The sequence below is a fragment of the Scyliorhinus canicula genome, chromosome 8 (assembly GCF_902713615.1).
Source record: "Scyliorhinus canicula chromosome 8, sScyCan1.1, whole genome shotgun sequence".
In the NCBI taxonomy this organism is placed as follows: Eukaryota; Metazoa; Chordata; class Chondrichthyes; order Carcharhiniformes; family Scyliorhinidae; genus Scyliorhinus; species Scyliorhinus canicula.
In genome coordinates, this window is record NC_052153.1 from 7,250,380 (window position 1) to 7,270,379 (window position 20,000).

Here is a 20,000-nt window from a genome sequence, read left to right on the forward strand (position 1 = left end):
AAGGAGTTGCTAAAGCACACACAAATGTTTTATTTCACCTGGTAATGGATTTGTACCATTGGTCAGGCCTCTGTCAGCAGGTCCGGCAGCATCTGTGGAGGGAGAAACTGAGTTAACGCTTCTGGCCTTTTAATGCCGATCTCACGGAGGGGGAGGGGGCGGGGGGTAGACCCGGCAGTGGTGGGATCATTGGAAGATCACAGGAGATGGCTGGCAATTCTCTTGTTGGGAATGGTCACTACCAGGCATTATTGAGACACAAGAGGTGATTGATTTGAAATGTAAACACGGTGTCCCTTTCCGTACATCAGTGGTCAAGGCCGTGGAGTCATTTCCACATTGGCGCAAGGGGAGGGAGGCCTTTCAACCCCTTGAGCATATTCTACCACCGAGTTAGGTCTCGGCTGACCAGTCCCTCCAATTGTGATGTAAAATCATTTGTTCTAATGATGCAATAAATGAATGTTTGTACTCTAGGTCGAGGGAACGTCAGAAACCTGCGATTTCAATAATATGTTCCATGAGCGATGGAACTTAATTTCCAGTAAACTCTGGTGGCCATCTTCACAGAATGAAGCATGTAGCCATGTGCTTTATGTTACAGAATTCTTTTGCAAAACAATTCTCTGTGACAATTTGCAGAGGAACCTTTTCCCATTCTGCCCCCGTCACTCCATGTCCATCCACTAAACCATGGGCTTCCAGAGAAGCCTATCGCTTCCCTTGGAGATATTTATTTATTTTAAAAATAAATTTAGAGTACCCAATTCATTTTTTCCAATTAGGGGGCAATTTAGCGAGGCCAATCCACCTAGCCTGCACATCTTAGGGCTGTGGGGGTGAAACCCACGCAGACACGGGGAGAATGTGCAAACTCCACACGGACAGTGAACCAGGACCGGGATTCGAACCCGGGTCCTCGGCGCCGTAGGCAGCAGTGCTAACCACTGTGCCACCGTGCTGCCCTTGACGTTATGGCTGAAGTGGATGAATCCAGCTGTCAGCATTTCCTTGGCCCTGCAACTTGAACGTTGCTCTTCTCCCTTCCAAGTGCACTCGCTCTCGCTTCCTTTCCCCGTCAATGAAGGTAGCAGTTCGAAGGCATTTTGAGTTGAACCTGCACGGAAGGCAAAAATAGCATCGAACCACGGAAATGTAAACAGAAAATGCTGGAGGCGTCAGATCAGGCAGCAGCTGTGAAAAGAAGGTCAGAGGTTACAGTTCACATCATTTGCCTTGGGTGCCACGCTCGTGCCAGGCAGGAACTATTTCCCACAAGGGAAGACCAGCCATTTCCCCTGACCTGACCTTCCAATAGTCCCACCAAGTCTACCACTGTGATATCACCTTCCACTTCTGACTAAAAGTCATTGACCTGAAGCATTAGCTCTGTTTCTCTCTCCACAGATGCTGCCCGACCTGCTGAGGGTTTCCTGCATTTACAATAGATCTTAGTTAGGTTGTATAAATCACATCAATTGAACTCCGGTTACAGATTTCGAATGTGATGACAGTCGAAGGGAACCATGTTATACATCCTCAAAGTCTATAATTGTAACAATTTTCGGCACTTAGAAGGTCTTTAATAATAACAATCTTTATTGTCACAACTGGGCTCACATTAACACTGCAATGAAGTTACTGTGAAAAGCCCCTAGTCGCCATATTCCGGCGCCTGTTCGGGTACACAGAGGGAGAATTCAGAATATCCAATTCACCTAACAAGCACGTCTTTCGGAACTTGCGAGGAGGAAACCGGAGCACCCGGAGGAAACCCACGTAGACACGGGGAGGACGTGCAGACTCCGCACAGACAGTGACCCAAGCCGGGAATCAAACCTGGGACCTTGGAGCTGTGAAGCAACAATGCTAACCACTGCGTTACCGCTTTTAGTTAGTTATCGAGATTTCATATTGTGTGGAGAACTCAAATTAAATTGACCATCGTGACTCATGGCGCTGCGATGGAATGTATAATGAGCAGGACGTAATAACTACTTGCATTAATGTTGCGCCTTCAAGGCAGCAGAGTGGCGCAGCGGAAGCATGCTGGGCCCATAACCCAGAGCTCGATGGATCGAAACCATTCTCTGCTAGTTATGTAGCGCCTTCAACATAATGAAACATCCCAAAGCCTTCCATTATATCGCAAAATCTGATGCTGAGTTACATAAGGAGAAAGTAGCTGAAATAGCCAAAAACTTGGTCAAAGAGGTATGCCTTGAGGAGTGTCTTGAAGGGAGAGGGTGAGAGATTTTGGCAGTGATTTCCAGAACTTAGGCTGAAGCTTAAGCCACCAGTAATGGAGGAATGAAAATCGGGCATGCTTCAGAAACCGGAATAAGATGAGCACAGAGGTCTCGTAGGACTGTGAGACCACAGGAGATTGTGGACGTGTAATTGTGACCAGCTGAAATCTAGCCTATGCATGTTTTTATTGACCCCTGCTGATGTAACACTGTTACTTCTAATCATGGAATTAAATAAAGAGGTCATTTGTCCCATCATGCCGTTGCCATTTCTTTGCAGGAGCTATACAATTAAACCCCACTCCTCTACATTTTCCCCAATTTTCCGACCCTTCGAGTATTTCTCCAGTTTCCCTTCTGAAAGTTGCTGTTGAATCTGCTTCCGCTGCCCCTTCAGGCAGTGCCCTCCAGATAATCGTACGTTGCTGTGTCCAAAAAAAAAAATTCTCTTCGGAAGCTGGAGGAGGAGAAGTAGGCCGTTCAGCCCATTGAGTCTCCGCCCACAGTTAAATGAGATGGTGACTGATTTGATGTGATGATAATCCTCAACTCCACTTTCCCGCCGTATCCCCATAATCGTTGGTTCCCTCTCTGATTAAAGATCGGTCTATCTCAGCCTTGAACATACTGAGCGATCCAGCCTGTACAGCTCTCTGCGGTAAAGAATTCCACAGATTCACTCCCCTCTGAGAGAAGAAATTCCTTCTCATCTCTGTCTGAAATGGGCAACTCCTTACTCTGAGATTCTGCCCTCTGGTCCTGGACTCTCCCACAAGGGGAAACAGCCTCTCAATATCTAGCCTGTCATTTGATTCCTTTATCAGTTCCTGCAATCTTTGTCCTCTAGTTACCTCGCAATGGCACCAGTGTCTCCTTATTTAGTCTTGTCAAAACCCTTTATGGTTTTTGCGCCTTTATTAAATCTCCCCTGAACCTTCTCTACCCCGAGGAGACCAATTCCATTTTCTCCAGTCTGTCCATGTAATGCCTAAATCTTTTGATTCATCAATTCAGCGCAAATCTATTAACAGAAAAATGATAAACTATTCATGGGATGCATATAGTTGAATGTCTTTTGTGACCTGTTCCCAGGTGTATGTGGACCGTCAGCGAATCAATGTACACGAACTGCATGAAGCGATTAGGATCATAGACAAAGATGTGCCGAGAACTGAACGAGTCCTAGATTACTATCAGTAAGTGTCCACTTGTTTTTACTAATTGTTTCCAAATCCTCTCCTGAAGGTAATCTGCCATCTACCCAACAAGGGAACAGTCCATCTTTGACTGGGTGTTGTGCAGTGCAAAAGGATTAGTTGGCAATCTAGTTGTGAGAGAACCCTTGGGGATGAGTGACCATAATATGGTAGAATTCTTTATCAAGGTGAATAGTGAGGTTGTTGAGTCTGAGACCAAGGTCCTGACCTGGATAAGGGTAACTATGATGGTATGAGGCATGAGCTGGCTATGATGGATTGGGTAACATTACTGAAAGGAAGGACAGTGGACAGGCAATGGCAGGTATTCAAGGAATGAATAGGTGAACTCCAAAAGTTGTTTCTTCGTATTTGGCGCAGGAGTAGCAAGGGAACTGTGGCCAAACGATGGCTTACAAGGGAAATCAGAGATAATATTAGATTCAAAGGAGAGGCATACAAATTAGCTAGAAAAACCAATAGAACATAATGCAGTGCAGCAGGGGGCCATCGAGTCTGCACCGACCCATCACTTCCACTTAACCCAATAACCCCCCCTAAACTTTTTGGTCACTAAGGGCAATTTATCATGGCCAATCCACCTAACCTGCACCTCTTTGGACTGTGGGAGCACCCGGAGGAAGCCCACGCAGACACGGGGAGAACGTGCAGACTCCGCAGACAGTGACCCAGCGGGGAATCGAACCTGGGACCCTGGTGCTGTGAAGCCACAGTGCTATCCACTTGTGCTGCTGTGGAACAGTTTAATATTCAGCAACAGCAGACCAAGTGATTGATTAAGAAAGGGAAAATACAATTTGAAAATAAACTAGCGGGGAATAAAAACTGACTGTGAAAGTTTCTGTAGGTGTGTAAAGAAAAGGGATGGCACGGTGGCGCAGTGGTTAGCACTGCTGCCTCACGGCACCGAGGTCCCAGGTTCGATCCCGGCTCTGGGTCACTGTCCGTGTGGAGTTTGCACATTCTCCCCGTGTCTGCATGGGTCTCACCCCCACAACCCAAAGATGTGCAGGGCAGGTGGATTGGCCACGCTAAATTACCCCTTAATTGGAAAAAAATAATTGGGTGCGCCTTTTTAAAAATAAATTTTTTTTTAAAGGTAAAGAAAAAAAGATTGATTAAAAACGAATGTAGGCCCCTTGCAGTCAGAAACGGGGGGAATACATAACGGGGAACAAATGGCTGAGGAACTAAATTCGTACTTTGCTTCTGACTTCACAAAGAAAGACATGAATAATGTACCGGAAGTTTTGAGAAACACAAATTCTAGTGAGGAAAATTTGTACTCGTAAAGAAATGGTTTGGGGGAAATTAATGGGATTGAAGGTGGACAAATCTCCAGGGCCCGATCTTCATCCCAGAGGACTTAAGGAATTGGCCCTAGAAATAATAGATCTATTGGTGGTCATTTTCCAAAATTCTTTGGACTCTAGCATGGTCCCTACAGATTGGAGGGGAACGAATGTAACCCCGCTATTCAAAAAGGGAGGTAGGCCAGTGAGCTTAACGTTCGTATTAGAAAGTTGCTAGAGTCCATTATCAAGGATTTTATAGCACAGCATTTGGAAAGCAGTGGTGTAATCAGACAAAGTCAGCATGGGTTTATGAATGGAAAATCATGCTGACAAATCTACTAGAATTCTTAGAGTTGATTAGGGAGAATCGTTGGATGTGGTTTATTTAGACTTTCCGAAGGCTTTTGACAAGATCTCACATAGCAGATTAATATGTATAGTTAAAGCTCATGGGATTACAGGTAGTGTCTTGAGATGGATAGAAAGCTGGTTCGCAGACAAGAAGCAAAAAGTTGGAATAAATGGATATTTTTCTGATTGGCAGGCAGTGACTAGTGGGGTACCGCAGGGATCTGTGCTAGGACCACAACTGTTCACATTATATATTAATGATTTGGATGAGGGAACTAAATGTATTATCTCCAAATTTGCAGATGATCCAAAGTTGGCTGGGAGGGTGAGCTGTGAGGAGGAAGCAGAGATGTTTCAGCGGGGTTTGGACAGGCTGTGTGAGTGGGCACATGCATTGCAGATGTAGCACAATGTGGATAAATGTGAAGTTAGCAAAAATAGGAAGGCAAATAACCCCTGGAATTAAAAGTCTAATGATGACCATGAAACCATTGTCGATTTTCGTAAAAACCTATCTTGTTCACAAATGTCCTTCAGGGAAGGAAATCTGTGACTCAAGACCCACAGCAATGTGGTTGACCCTTAATTGCCCCCTCAAGGGCAAATTGGGATGGGCAAAAAATGCTGGCACAGCCTGCAACACACACGTCCCATGAACGAATAAGAAAATATATATATTATTTGAATGGGTGCAAATTGAGAGAGGTGGATACTCAGCGAGACCTTGGTGTCCTCGTGCATCAGTCGCTGAAAGTAAGTGCACAGGTACAGCAAGGCAGTAAAGAAGACAAATGGTATGTTGGCCTTCATAGCGAGAGGATGTGAGTGTAGGAATAGAGATGTTTTACTGCAATTGTATAGGGCATTGGTGAGGCTACACCTGGAGTATTGTGTTCAGTTTTGGTGTCCTTATCTGAGGAAGGATGTTCTTGCTATGGAGGGAGTGCAGCGAAGGTTTACCAGGCTGATTCCTGGGATGGCGGGACTGTCGTATGAGGAGAGACTAAATCGGTCAGGATTATATTCATTGGAGTTTAGAAGAGCGAGAGGGGATCTCATAGAAACTTACAAAATTCCAACAGGATCAGACAGGGTAGATTGAGGAAGAATGTTCCCGATGGTGGGGGGAGTCCAGAACTAGGGTTCATAGTTTGAGGATACGGGGTAAACCTTTTAGGACGGAGGTGAAGAGACATTTCTTCACCCAGAGAGCGGTGAATCTGTGGAATTCACTAACACAGAAAGTAGTTGAGGCCAAAATATTGTGTAATTTCAAGAAGGAATTATATAGAACTCTTGGGAAGGACAGCATGGTGGTGCAGTGTTTAGCCCTGCTGCCTCACGGTGTTGAGGACACAGGTTCAATCCCGGCTCTGGGTCACTGTCCGTGTGGAGTTTGCACATTCTCCCCGTGCTTGCGTGGGTTTATCCCCCACAACCCAAAGATGTGCCGGGTAGGTGGATTGGCCACATTATGTTGCCCCTTAATTGGAAATAAAAAATGAATTGGGTACTCTAAATTTATTTTAAAAAAGACACAGCTCTTGGGGCTAAAGGGATCAAGGGATATGGGAAGAAGGTGGCATCAGGGTATTGAACTTGATCAGCCATGATCACAATGAATGGGGGAGAAGGGTCGAATGGCCTGCTCCTGCTTCTGTTTTCTGTTCCTACGTTTACCCATACATAGGGACAGGAGTAGCCCCTTCATCACCCGGTGGAGTATCTGCTGATCTGTGACCTAACTCCATATTCCCGCCTTTACCCTGCGTCCCTCAATCCCTTTCGCCAACAGAAATCTCCCAATCTCGGATCTAACATTTGCAATTGACGTAGCGTCAGTCGCAATGTGAGGAAGACAAACTTCTACCACCCTTAGATCGTTGGTTTATGTGGCAGCGACCTGACCTCTGCTAAGTGTTTCCAGCATTTTGTATTCTTATTCCTAATTTATGTAATCCCTCCTTGTAATTCACCTGAGGAAGGAGCTGTGCTCCAAAAGCTAGTGATCTGAAACAGACCTGTTGGACTTTAACCTGGTGTTGTCAGATTTCTTGCTCTGCTCACCCCAGTCCACTGCCGGCATCTCCACATCATTATAATTTTGAGTCCAGGTATCATTCTGGTGAATCTGCGCTGCTTAACAAATACACATGGATTTAAAGGTTAACGTGGATTACAAAATATATTCTAAACTACAAAGGTCTCATTAACCCAAAAGTCGCTTTTAAGCAAGGGGACTGGTTAAATGATGCACCCGGCTGTGAATCCAAATTAGATTTTCCTCCGAATCCCCCCAGATAACAGTTTCTAAACTTTACTCCCAAAAATAGTCTCTCATGATAATGTTTTCGCTTAGCGGTTTGCATTCCGAAATCCGGTCAAGGTCTTACCATTGACACTTTTAAACAAAGCTTCCACTCCACTTTTAACAGTGAATCCAGTCCAGTATTTTACATCAAAACTTCTTTAGGATTTCTTTGTCGTGAATGCTGTGCAAACTGCTCGCAATTACTTTAACTCTTGATTCCCAGACTGGTACAAGGGCATCCAACATTTGCGTTACCTTGGAAGGCTGTTGTCCCCCTTTAAATCTGGTTACTGCAATTATATAGCATTGTAGGGCAGCACGGTAGCATTGTAGGACAGCACGGTAGCATTGTAGGGCAGCACGGTAGCATGGTGGTTAGCACAATTGCTTCACAGCTCCAGGGTCCCAGGTTCGATTCCCGGCTTGGGTCACTGTCTGTGCGGAGTCTGCACATCCTCCCCGTGTATGCGTGGGTTTCCTCCGGGTGCTCCGGTTTCCTCCCACAGTCCAAAGATGTGCAAGTTAGGTGGATTGGCCATGATAAATTGCCCTTAGTGTCCAAAATTGCCCTTACTGGGTTATGGGGATAGGGTGAAGGTGTTGACCATGGGTCGGGTGCTCTTTCCAGGAGCCGGTGCAGACTCGATGGGCTGAGTGACCTCCTTCTGCACTGTAAATTCTATGAAATTCTATGAAATCTCTTTAACTCAGAACACTTTGTTTACTCTTCATTGAATTCTTCTGAACAATACCTTGGTCGCTGTTCACTTAGCACCAGTCGTCTTACACATTTTTTCTGTCTCAATTCCCTGGTTACCTGGACTGTAACTTGAACTTTGGAAAGCCTGCCTTGATAAATGATTTGGAGGAAAATGTAACTGGTAAGTTTGCGGACGACACAAAGGTTGGTGGAATTGCGGATAGCGATGAGGACTGTCAGAGGATACAGCAGGATTTGGAGACTTGGGTGGCGAAATGGCAGATGGAGTTTAATCCAGGCACATGTGAGGTAATGCATTTTGGAAGATCTAATACAGGTAGGGAATATACAGTGAATGGTAGAACCCTCAAGAGTATTAATAGTCAGAGAGATCTTGGTGCACAGGTCACTGAAAGGGACAACACAGGTGGAGAAGGTAGTCAAGAAGGCATACGCCATGCTTGCCTTCATTGGCCGGGGCATTGAGTATAAAAATTGGCAAGTCATGTTGCAGCTGTATAGAACCTTAGTTAGGCCACACTTGGAGTATAATTTTCAATTCTGGTCGCCACACTACCAGAAGGATGTGGAGGCTTTAGAGAGAGTGCAGAAGAGATTTACCAGGATGTTTCCCGGTATGGAGGGCATTAGCTATGAGGAACGGTTGAATAAACTTGGTTTGTTCTCACTGGAATGAAGGAGGTTGAGGGGCGACCTGATAGAGGTCTACAAAATTATGAGGGGCATAGACAGAGTGGATAGTCAGAGACTTTTTCCCAGGGTAGAGGGGTCAATTACTCGGGGGCATAGGTTTAAGGTGCGAGGAGCAAGGTTCAGAGGAGATGTACGAGGAAAGCTTTTTTACACAGAGGGTAGTGGGTGCCTGGAACTCGCTGCCGGAGGAGGTGGTGGAAGCAGGTACGATAGTGACATTTAAGGGACATCTTGATAAATACATGAATAGGATGGGAATAGAGGGATACGGACCCTGGAAGTGTAGAAGATTTTAGTTTAGACGGGCAGCATGGTCGACGCAGGCTTGGAGGGCCGAAGGGCCTGTTCCTGTGCTGTACTTTTCTTTGTTCTTTGTTTGCCTCTTTGCAGTTCCTGTCTTTTCCAGCCTGTTTTCTGGCAGAGTTGAAAGATGTTCACTCCCCGAGGTCCTGTCTCCAACTTCCCACAAGTCCAACTAAAACTTAAAAGCTTCTCTACTTTACAACTGAGCAACATCCACATGCTTACGTCTTTTATTCATTCTTCATGCACATTCTCCCCGTGTTTGCTTGGGTTTCGCCCCCACGACCCAAAGATGTTCAGGGTTGGTGGATTGGCCACGCTAAATTGCCTCTGAATTGGGAAAAAAAGTATGAATTGGACACTCTAAATTTATATTTTTAAAAATATTATTCTTCATGCTGTAGCCCCCTCTAAGCACAATCGAAACAGAGTTGGAACTTAACCACCTCCCACAGGTGTTTGAAACAAACATGTTGGACTTTAACCTGGTGTAAGACTTCTTACTGTGCTCACCCCCCACAAAATGGCAAACACTTTGGTCCAGCGTGAATCTAACTATAAGTTTTACCCTTCCAGGCACAGAAACATTTCATTAAACACACTTAAAAATATACCTTATTTCTAGTGTTTACCAATGCAAATATAAATCCCTTAGAACTACCTTTTTTTGCCCTGATATCAGTCATTGTAAATTCAGGTTATTCTGTTTCTCTGCCTGGTCTGATTACCTATTTTACAATATAATGCTTGTGTTGTTCCCCAGAAATGAAGGCGTGATCAACTTAATGGTTTTGAGAGACATACTCATCACTTTTGCTGCATTTCACCCAGGTAACACAATCATTACATTTGTTCTCCTACTTAGTATTGCTTCTCTAAGTTATCGATAGAGAAAGAAAGGACTGCATTCATGTTGCACCTTTCATGACCTCGGGTCCAAAAGTACGTGTAAGCCAACAAAAAGTACTTTTGAAGTGTGACTTCCGGTGACAGGGATGTGCTGAGTGGATGCAGGGAAGGTGGCTCTCCTCCGGGAACTCAGGAAATCGTCACTTTCAGCACGAATGTAGACCATTAAACCTACCAAAACCCCTCCAAACCTGCCAAGACCACCACCACCACTACCCGGAAATAACTCTAGGACCCGAAATGACGGTCGAATCCGCAAAACCCTGGAGAGGGAGAACGGGATGTCGGCGAGAACACGGAACGGGTCGGAGCCTACCCCGCCCACACAGGCTGGGTCGCTGGGGTTCGCGCTGGGGTTCGCACCGGCGTACCCACCGATAAGCGAGTGGGTGGACCTCCTGACTCAGGAGCTACTTTTGAAGTGTAGTCATTGTTGTAATGTAAGGAGCGCAGCAGCCAATCTGTGCTCAGCAAGACCCCACAGTTAGCATTGCAATGATGACCAGATTATCCGATGTTTGTGATTTTGCTTGAGGGATCGGAGTTGGTCAGTGCACCAGGGAGAACCCCCTTCTGCTCATCTTCAAATCGTAATGTGGGATCCCTTTTATCCACCTGGAAGAGTAGATGGCACAGCGGTTAGCACTGCAACCTCGCAGCACCAGGGGCCCAGGTTTCATTCCGGCCTTGGGTGACTGTATATGTGGCTTTTACACTGTCTCCTCCGGGTGCTCCGGTTTCCTCCCACAGTCCAAAGATGTGCAGGTTAGCTGGATTGGCCATGATAAAATTGCCCCTAGAGTCCAGGGATGTGTAGGTTAAATTATGGGGTTATAGGAATAGGGCAGGGGAAGTGGGCTTGGGTGCAGTGCTATTTCAGAGGGTCAGTGCAGATTCGATGGGCCGAATGCCTCCTTCTGCACTGTAGGGATTCTATGATTCCACTGGGATTAACATCTCATCCAAAGTATGGCATTTTTTATTTTAATAATCTTTATTGTCACAAGTAGGCTGACACTGCAATGAAGTTACTGTGAAAAGCCCCTAGTCACCACATTCCGGCGCCTGTTCGGGTACACCGAGAGAGAATTCAGAACGTTCAATTCACCTAACAGCACATCTTTCGGGACTTGTGGGAGGAAACCGGAGCACCCGGAGGAAACCCGCGCAAACACGGGGAGAACGTGCAGACTCCACTCAGACAGTGACCCAGCGAGGAATCGAACCCTGGTCCCTGGCACTGTGAAGCCACAGTGCTAACCACTGTGCTGCCGTTACTCAGAGGTGGGAATGCTACCCACTGAACCACGACTAACGATAATAAAATACTTTATTAAATGCAAACTACGGTCTTCGCCAAGCTGTTGAGCAAGAGCGAAGTGGGTCCTCACGAACGGAAGATTGAATGATGTGTCGTTCTTCATCTACCTGATTTTAAAATTATACAGCGCAGTTGTAGGTTATTCCGCCTTTTCTGCTTGTGCTGACTCTTGCAAAGAGCTGTCCAATTTAGTCTCACACCCCAGCTTTTTCCCCATAACCCTACCAGTTAATACTCTTCAAAAGAAGCGTGCGATTGCCCTTTGAAATGCCCTGTTTCCAGCAGCCTTTCAGGCAGCGCATTCCAGATCGTAAGGAAGCACATTTCTCTTTGTTGCCCCTCTAGTCTTGAATCTATGATCCCTGATTCAATTGGTGAAAGGTGGTTGATGTGAGGGTCAGTGTAAGAGTAGTCAAGTAGAAGTAACAGAAGACTAGGGTGAGGGTTTCAGCAGCAGATACATTGAGGCAGCGTTGGAGTCGGGCGATGAATTGGAGCCGGACGTTTGGAATTGGCAAGTCCTATTCTGTCCTGCCAGCATCCTAGTCTATTTTCCCCCATCCTTGGTCGCCTCTTTCAACCATTTTTAGTGTGATGGACCCAGTAGGAGCTGTAATGACATGAGTGAATATTTAATCTCATTTGAGTATGGAGGGAAAGGGGCTGGTTTAGCTCACTGAGCTAAATCGCTAGCTTTTAAAGCAGGCCAGCAGCACGGTTCGATTCCCGTACCAGGCGCCGGAATGTGGCGACTAGGGGCTTTTCACAGTAACTTCATTGAAGCCTACTCGTGACAAGCGATTTTCATTTTTTCATTTTCAAACTTGTACAGAAACCCTTGTTATTGTAATGTGACGTGTTCTGATTAATTTCGGAACAAGGCAGTGCTAATATACCATGAGCTCAAACACTTTGCCATTAGATGGCTAACCACAAATATTGAAAACTGCATTGCTTTTCTGTTGCACAAGTTCATTCTCCTGAATTCATGTTGCAGCACAATCTATTGATTTTTTTTGTTCATTTATGGGGTGTGGACGTCTGCTGGTTCGGCCCGCATATATTGCCCATCCCCAGTTGCCCATCAGAAGGTGGTGGTGAGTTCCCTTCATGAACCGCTGCAGTCCTTCAAGTGTAGGTACGCCCTCTGTGCTGTTAGGGAGGGAGTTCCAGGATTTTGACCCAGCGACAGTGAAGGAACGGCGATATATTTCGAAGTCAGGGTGGTGAGTGACTTTGAGGGGAATCTCCAGGTGGTGGGGTTCCCAGGTATCTGCTGCACTTGTCCTTCTAGATGGTGGTTGTGGGTTTGGAAGATGCTGTCTAAGGAACCTTGTTGCGTTACTGCAGTGCATCTTGTAGATGGTACACACGGCTGATTTTGATTTGATTTATTGTCACATGTACCGAAGTACAGTGAAAAGTATTTTTCTGCAGCCGAGGGAACGTACACAGTACATTCATAGTAGACCAAAGAATAATCAACAGAGAACATTGACAAATGGTACATCGACAAACAGTGATTGGTTACAGAGAGGAACAAGGGGTCAAACAAAGCAAATACATGGGCAAGAGCAGCATGGGACATCGTGAATAGCGTTCTTACAGGGAGCAGATCAGCCCGAGGGGAAGTCATTGAGGAGTCTTGTAGCTGTGGGGAAGAAGCTGTTCCTATGGGCAGCATGGTCGTACACGTGGCTAGCACTGTGGCTTCACAGCGCCAGGGTCCCAGATTCGATTCCCTGCCGTGCGGTCTGCACGTTCTCCCCGTGTCTGCGTGGGTTTCCTCCGGGTGCTCCGGTTTCCTCCCACAGTCCAAAGACGTGCAGATTAGGTGCATTGGCCATGCTAAATTGCCCCTTAGTGTCCAAAAAAAAAAGGTTAGGAGGGGTTATTGGGTTATGGGGATAGGGTAGAAGTGAGAGCTTAAGTGGGTCAGTGCAGACTCGACAGGCCGAATGGCCTCCTTCTGCACTGTATGTTCTGTGTATCTACAGTCCTGACAGATTATCAAGGGTTAGGAAATTGCCCTGCCGCTTTTGAGGTTATAATCTCCCCTATTTCACCTCCTTAAAGGCAATTTGTGAGAGGCAATAAATGCCGGCCTTGTTAGTGATGCACACATCCTCTGAATGAATAATAGAATCAGCTGATTTGTCATTCTTGTAGTTGCCTTCAAGAAATACCATGTAGTCAATTTATAAAATTAGCATTCATAACTATGGCAATTTTGACCCAAAAATAACTCTTCAGGGTGTGCAAAGGGGCTGTTTAGCACACTGGGCTAAATCGCTGGCTTTGAAAGCAGACCAAGGCTGGCCAGCAGCACGGTTCGATTCCCGTAACAGCCTCCCCGAACAGGCGCCGGAATGTGGCGACTAGGGGCTTTTCACAGTAACTTCATTGAAGCCTACTCGTGACAATAAGCGATTTTCATTTCAATATGTGTTCCATGAAAAAGAATGTTTTTTTCCCCCCCCTGCCTTTTTAGATGTAAGTTACGCTCAAGGCATGAATGACCTTGTTAGTCGCTTCCTGGAGGTGCTGGACTCTGAGGTGGATGCATACTGGTGCTCCACGTTCTACTTCGAGAAAATGTCTTTCGACTTCAAAGAAGAAGGCTTGATAAGGAAAATCAGTAAGTCCTCTTTAGCCGCATGTTCAGATTTGGGCTCTGACCTCTTTCTTTTATGTCTACCCACCTCTCCACTCCTCCTTTTAAGACTCCTTAAAACATGTCTCTTTGACCAAGTCATCGGTCCCAATATCTCGTTATGTGGTTGGGTGTCCATTTTGTCTGAAACCACTCCTGTGAGACATTTTGCTCCATTGAAGGTGCTATTTTATTGCAAGTGTTTGTTGGTTCTATTGCAAACTGCTCTCTAGGTGCACAGAGGGCATGTGGACATACAAATTAGGAGCTGGAGTAGACCATTCAGCCCCTCAAGGTTGCTCTGCCATTCCGTGGGATGATGACCGATCTGATTTCATCTCAGCTCAACATTCCCCCCCCCCCCCCCCCCCCCCCCCCCCCCGATAACCTTTGACTCCCTCGTTAGTCAAGAATCTATCTCCCTTTGCCTTAAAAACTGACCCTGCCTCCACCGCTCCGTGGGTAAGAGAATTCCAAAGATTCACGACCTTGGCAATTATTTGTACTTCCCGGTGTCACGTCAGGCAGGTGGGGCTGCCGCTTATGCTGCTGCTTGTTTAAATCTTGTATCTCACCCAATGCCAGTTCATAACACTCGTTACAAGTGTTGCTAGGACCTAGAAACATGAGGCTGAGGTATGACCTGATAGAGGTCGTCGTACTTATGAAGGGGTTCAATAGGATAAAAGAAGACTTTTCCACCTCCAGAGCATAACTCTAATAAGGAACGCAGGAGAAATCTGTTTGGAGTGATGAAAATATCATACCCACTACCACAGAAGCAGCTGAGGCAAAAGGTATTGATACATTTAAGGGGAATTTGTTAAGTAAACGAGGGAGAGAGGAGCAGAAGAATATGTTGATATATTTGCAACACAGATGGGAACCACCTTGCTTATGTTGGCACTTTGAAAGAGCTATCTATTTAGTTCAATGCCACAATGTCCCCGCCCCTCCCCAACCCAATGTTTTGCCCACATCCAATTTCTTTCTTTTCCAATATTTATCCTGGTCCCTTTTGAATCATAGAATCCCTACAGTGCAGAAGGTGGCCATCCGGCCCATCCAGTCTGCACCAATCCTTGGAAAGGACGCCTTACCCGGGCCCAAACCTCCACCCTATCCCCGTAACCCTAATATTTTGGACACTAAGGGGCAATTGTGTATGGCCAATCCACCTAACCTGCACCTCTTTGGACTGTGGGAGGAAACCTGAGCACCCGGAGGAAACCCACGCAGACGCGGGGAGAAAGTGCAAACTCCCCACTCACCCAAGGTTGGAATCGAACCCAGGTCCCCGACGCTGAGAGGCAGCAGTGCTAACCACCGTGCCACCCTATTGAAGTTACAATTGAATCAGCCTCCACTGCCCTTGCAGGCAGCGCGTTCCAGATGATCCACATTCAATCTTTAAAAATGAAACTATTCCCCCTCAACTCCGGTTCTTTTGCTAATTGCCTTAAATCTGTGTCGTCTGTTTATCGACCCTGCGACCAGTGGAAACAGATCCTCCTCGCTTCCTCAAAAGCCCTGGTGATTTTGAAAACCTCCGTTAAATCTCCCCTTAACCTTGGAGGATTGTGGGATCTCAATCATTGAACACGATAGGATCCTGTTTCCTATGGGAACAACCTCAGCTTCTCCAGTTCCTCCACAAAAACTGAAGTTCCTCCACCCTGTCACCATTCTTTTTCCAATTGCACAATGTCTTTGACTTGGTTACCAGTGTGCACATTATTGTTACGCGGGAATGGCCTGATCTGTGGGTTTTCTGTTCACTGCTGCTGTTTCACTGTTACAAATGTTGATACTTTGCTGCCATCTCCTGTCCAATAGCTATGCCATGCCGATTTTGGCACTGTTATTTCTGACTGAAAGCAATACCCTTGCAATCGAGGCTGCAGAGCTAGTGGACATGAAGGCCTTGGGGACGTAGCAGGAGAGGTTTACTAGAATGGTAGCAGGCTTGAGGTAGTTCAGTCACATGGAGAGACTGGACAAGGTGGGATTGTTCTCCTTGGAACAGAGGAGATTGTATTGCAGTGTTAATGTAAGTCTACTTGTGACAATAAGAAGATTATTATTACACCTACACACGGACATACGAGTTAAGAACAGGAGTAGGTCACTCGGCCCCTCGAGCCTGCTCCGCCATTCAATAAGGTCCCGGCTAATCTGATTGTAATCCCAACCCCACATTCCTGCCTACCTCCGATAACCTTTCACCCCCTTGTTTATCAAGAATCTATCGAGACTCTGGGCGCTATTCTCCGGCCTTGTTGCCGGTGAATAGCGGGAGAGGCCAAAATCGAGATCCACGGCGGGGGCCAAACAGTTTGCGATGCAACCAGCCCGCTCCCGTAGGCGAAATCGGGATCTCGCTGTAGCGTGGCGAGAAACCAATTATCACCACTTAAGCCCCATTTCCACACAGTCAACAAGAGCCACCCCATATCCAACGGCATCCCATCATTCAACGGTCTCTTCAGCAAGTGCTCACTTCAGTCCCGATTAGTCCTCCTTCTGAAAATGTAACCTGGCGGAAGAGCTTTTGCGGGGAGGTGAGTAGCCATCTTTGCTCACAGGCAAAGAGCCCGGGGGTGCTGGGAATGCCACCCCAGTGCTCGGCGGTGGGGGGGGGTGGGGTGAGGTGAGTGAGGGACCCTCCGCAGGGGTGGGCCGCCATGGGGTTGGAGGCACTGGAGGGGCAACCGGGGGCCAACCGCTTGTGGCACCACCATGCCAACCCCTGGATCCAAATCCCATTCCGAGGGCAACCCTTGTCCCTGCCCTTCTGTCCCACCGATCACCCATAACCCCCACCGACTGCTGAGGCCTTGTGTTTAAGTGAGCACTTGACACAACCCAAGTGGGTTCCCGTGGGTGGGCGGGCCATGAAGCACGTGAGAGTCATTGCCCAGCATCCCAATCACACCTTGATGCCTGGACACTGCACACACAGCAGCCAACATCCAAAAACCCAGAGGATGGAACACAGCTCGGGGCAGCACGGTAGCATGGTGGTTAGCATAAATGCTTCACAGCTCCAGGGTCCCAGGTTCGATTCCCGGCTGGGTCACTGTCTGTGTGGAGTCTGCACGTCCTCCCCATGTCTGCGTGGGTTTCCTCCGGGTGCTCCGGTTTCCTCCCACAGTCCAAAGATGTGCGGGTTAGGTGGATTGGCCATGCTAAATTGCCCGTGGTGTCCTAATAGTAAGGTTAAGGGGGGGAGTTGTTGGGTTACGGGTATATGGTGGATACGTGGGTTTGAGTAGGGTGATCATTGCTCGGCACAACAGCGAGGGCCGAAGGGCCTGTTCTGTGCTGTAGTGTTCTATGTTCTATGTAGCTCTGGGGACGTGTCCACAGCCGGAGGGTGAGTGAGCGCCAGGGTGGTGGCGGGGGGGAGGGGGGGGGGGGGGGGTGATGCTTGGAGAGATTGGCAAAGGGTCCAGGGGTCATCCTGCATTTGGAAGAAAATGACAGTGGCATCTTAATGGTTGTGCAAAAAGTTGTTTAATGTGTTGTATAATATCCCACTCATGGTGGGGTCCCGTACCCACCTCCCCCCTCCCCCCAAAAACCCAGTCCCAAGTCCCATGCCCATCTTCGAGTGGGACATGTCCCACAGAACCTCACCAAGGTCAACCTGGTACTGGATGATAACCCCAGCAAGGCGGACATTCTGTTGGCACCCTCAGCCATGCCGTCACCGACTGCGTAACGCCACGGACACCTCCATTCATGGTAACGCCACGGACACCTCCATTCATGGTGCTAACGCCACGGACACCTCCATTCATGGTGCTAACGCCACGGACACCTCCATTCATGGTAACGCCACGGACACCTCCATTCATGGTAACGCCACGGACACCTCCATTCATGGTAACGCCACGGACACCTCCATTCATGGTAACGCCACGGACACCTCCATTCATGGTGCTAACGCCACGGACACCTCCATTCATGGTGCTAACGCCACGGACACCTCCATTCATGGTAACGCCACGGACACCTCCATTCATGGTGCTAACGCCACGGACACCTCCATTCATGGTAACGCCACGGACACCTCCATTCATGGTGCTAACGCCACGGACACCTCCATTCATGGTGCTAACGCCACGGACACCTCCATTCATGGTGCTAACGCCGCGCACCAGATGCCTTCTGGAAATGAATGTGAGATTTAATGGGAGTGTACAAAATAATAAAGACTTATGAAACGTTGGTCAGTGCACACGGGGAAACGTTGCTCTTCTTTGAAATATTGCCATGGGTTTTCTTTGCAGCCACCTTAAGGGAGTGACTGGGGCATCCATTTAATGTCTATTTTAGAGGACAGAACCTTTGTCGGTGCAGCTCTCCCTCAATACTGCAACGGCAGTGTCAATCTATCGTGTGTGCTGAGGCCTCTGGATCGATGTTGCGGAAATAGACAATCTAGGCGATGGCAGCAGTACGATGTTGGAAGTTCATCTCACGATCAAAGTTGCAAACAGCCTGCCTTAATCTCAGACTGTTACCAGGGAGAAGGGTGGATAGCTGAGAAATTAAACAATCCGTTAAACTGAGGCTCTTTACTTGATGGATCTCTGAACCGTGTTCTGTTTAAGAATCTCTAGGATACATGACCAATGTTAGGGAATGATAGGCCACACACTGTCCCCGTTCCCTCTCCCCAGTGTTGGGCCAGGGGTGCTGAGATGCATTGCTAATATCGCTTGTCGCCACCTAACCCATACTGACTAGATCCTTTCCCACTCATTTCTCAAACTCTGGTAGTCCACGTTGGAAGGCACCACCCTGGAAGACATGCTCTTGTGCAGTTGGGTTTTTGGGTCACTTATTTTATGTCCACTGTTGGCAGTCGCTCCATCATATGCAGCTCCGTCATCTGAAAGGGTTCATGCCGGGAAGGAAAGAACAACGTATCTACCTACGATCTTTAACGTGATGATACATCCCATAGCGCGTAACAGGAACGTTATATAACAAGTATAGAACATAGAACAGTACAGCACAGAACAGGCCCTTCGGCCCTCAATGTTGTGCCGAGCAATGATCACCCTACTCAAACCCACATATCCGCCCTATACCCGTAACCCAACAACCCCCCCCCCCCCCCCCCCCCCTTAACCTTACTTTCTAGAACACTATGGGCAATTTATCATGGCCAATCCACCTAACCCGCACATCTTTGGACTGTGGGAGGAAACCGGAGCACCCGGAGGAGACCCACGCGCACACGGGGAGGACATGCAGACTCCGCACAGACAGTGACCCAAGCTGGGAATCGAACCTGGGACCCTGGAGCTGTGAAGCAATTATGCTAACCACCATGCTACCCTGCTGCCCTATGATACCAAGCCACATGAGTTATGAGGTCAGATGACCAAATGCTTGGCCGAGGAGATAGGTTTGAGGAGTTCCTTAAAGGAGGGAATGGGATAGTGAGGTGGAACAATGTAGAGAGGAAATTCCAGGGCTTGGGCCCGGCAACTGGAGGCACGGCAACCAGTGATGGAGCAATAATAGTCGGGAATGCACAAGAGGCCAGAATTAGAGGATGATCACAGGGTTGCGGGGTGGGAGTAGATTACAGACATGGGGTGGGGTTGGGGGAGAAGGGGGCCATGGAGGGATTTGAAAACAAGGATGAGATTTTTTTAATCATGATGTTGCTCGATTGGGAGGCAATGTAGGACAGTGAGCAGAGAGGAGTAGGACGTTCTGCTAATTGGCTCCATCTTCATACCCACATAATTATTCCTATTTAAGTTTAAAACACTCGTCTTGATCTCTCTCTGTCGTTCTCTATCTGTCTTTGTCTGTCTCTGCCTGTCTCTCTCTGTCTCTGCCTGTCTCTCTGTATCTCTCTCTGTCTCTCTCTCTCTCTCTCTACCTCTCTGTCTCTGTCTCTCTGCCTGTCTCTCTGTCTCTACCTGTCTCTCTGTATCTCTCTCTGTATCTC

The 20,000-nt window shown here is 47.4% G+C and overlaps 1 protein-coding gene across 1 annotated transcript in view; it reads left to right on the forward strand.

Moving 5' to 3' along the window:
* The window catches only part of si:dkey-238d18.4 (TBC1 domain family member 15), a 74,456-nt gene that overhangs the window by 22,726 nt on the left and 31,730 nt on the right, over nt 1-20,000 (forward strand). Inside the window, exons 4-6 of the mRNA XM_038804102.1 lie at nt 3,342-3,445; nt 9,904-9,971; nt 13,862-14,008. Coding sequence (XP_038660030.1) covers nt 3,342-3,445; nt 9,904-9,971; nt 13,862-14,008 — 319 coding nt within the window. The remainder of the gene's footprint in view (nt 1-3,341; nt 3,446-9,903; nt 9,972-13,861; nt 14,009-20,000) is intronic.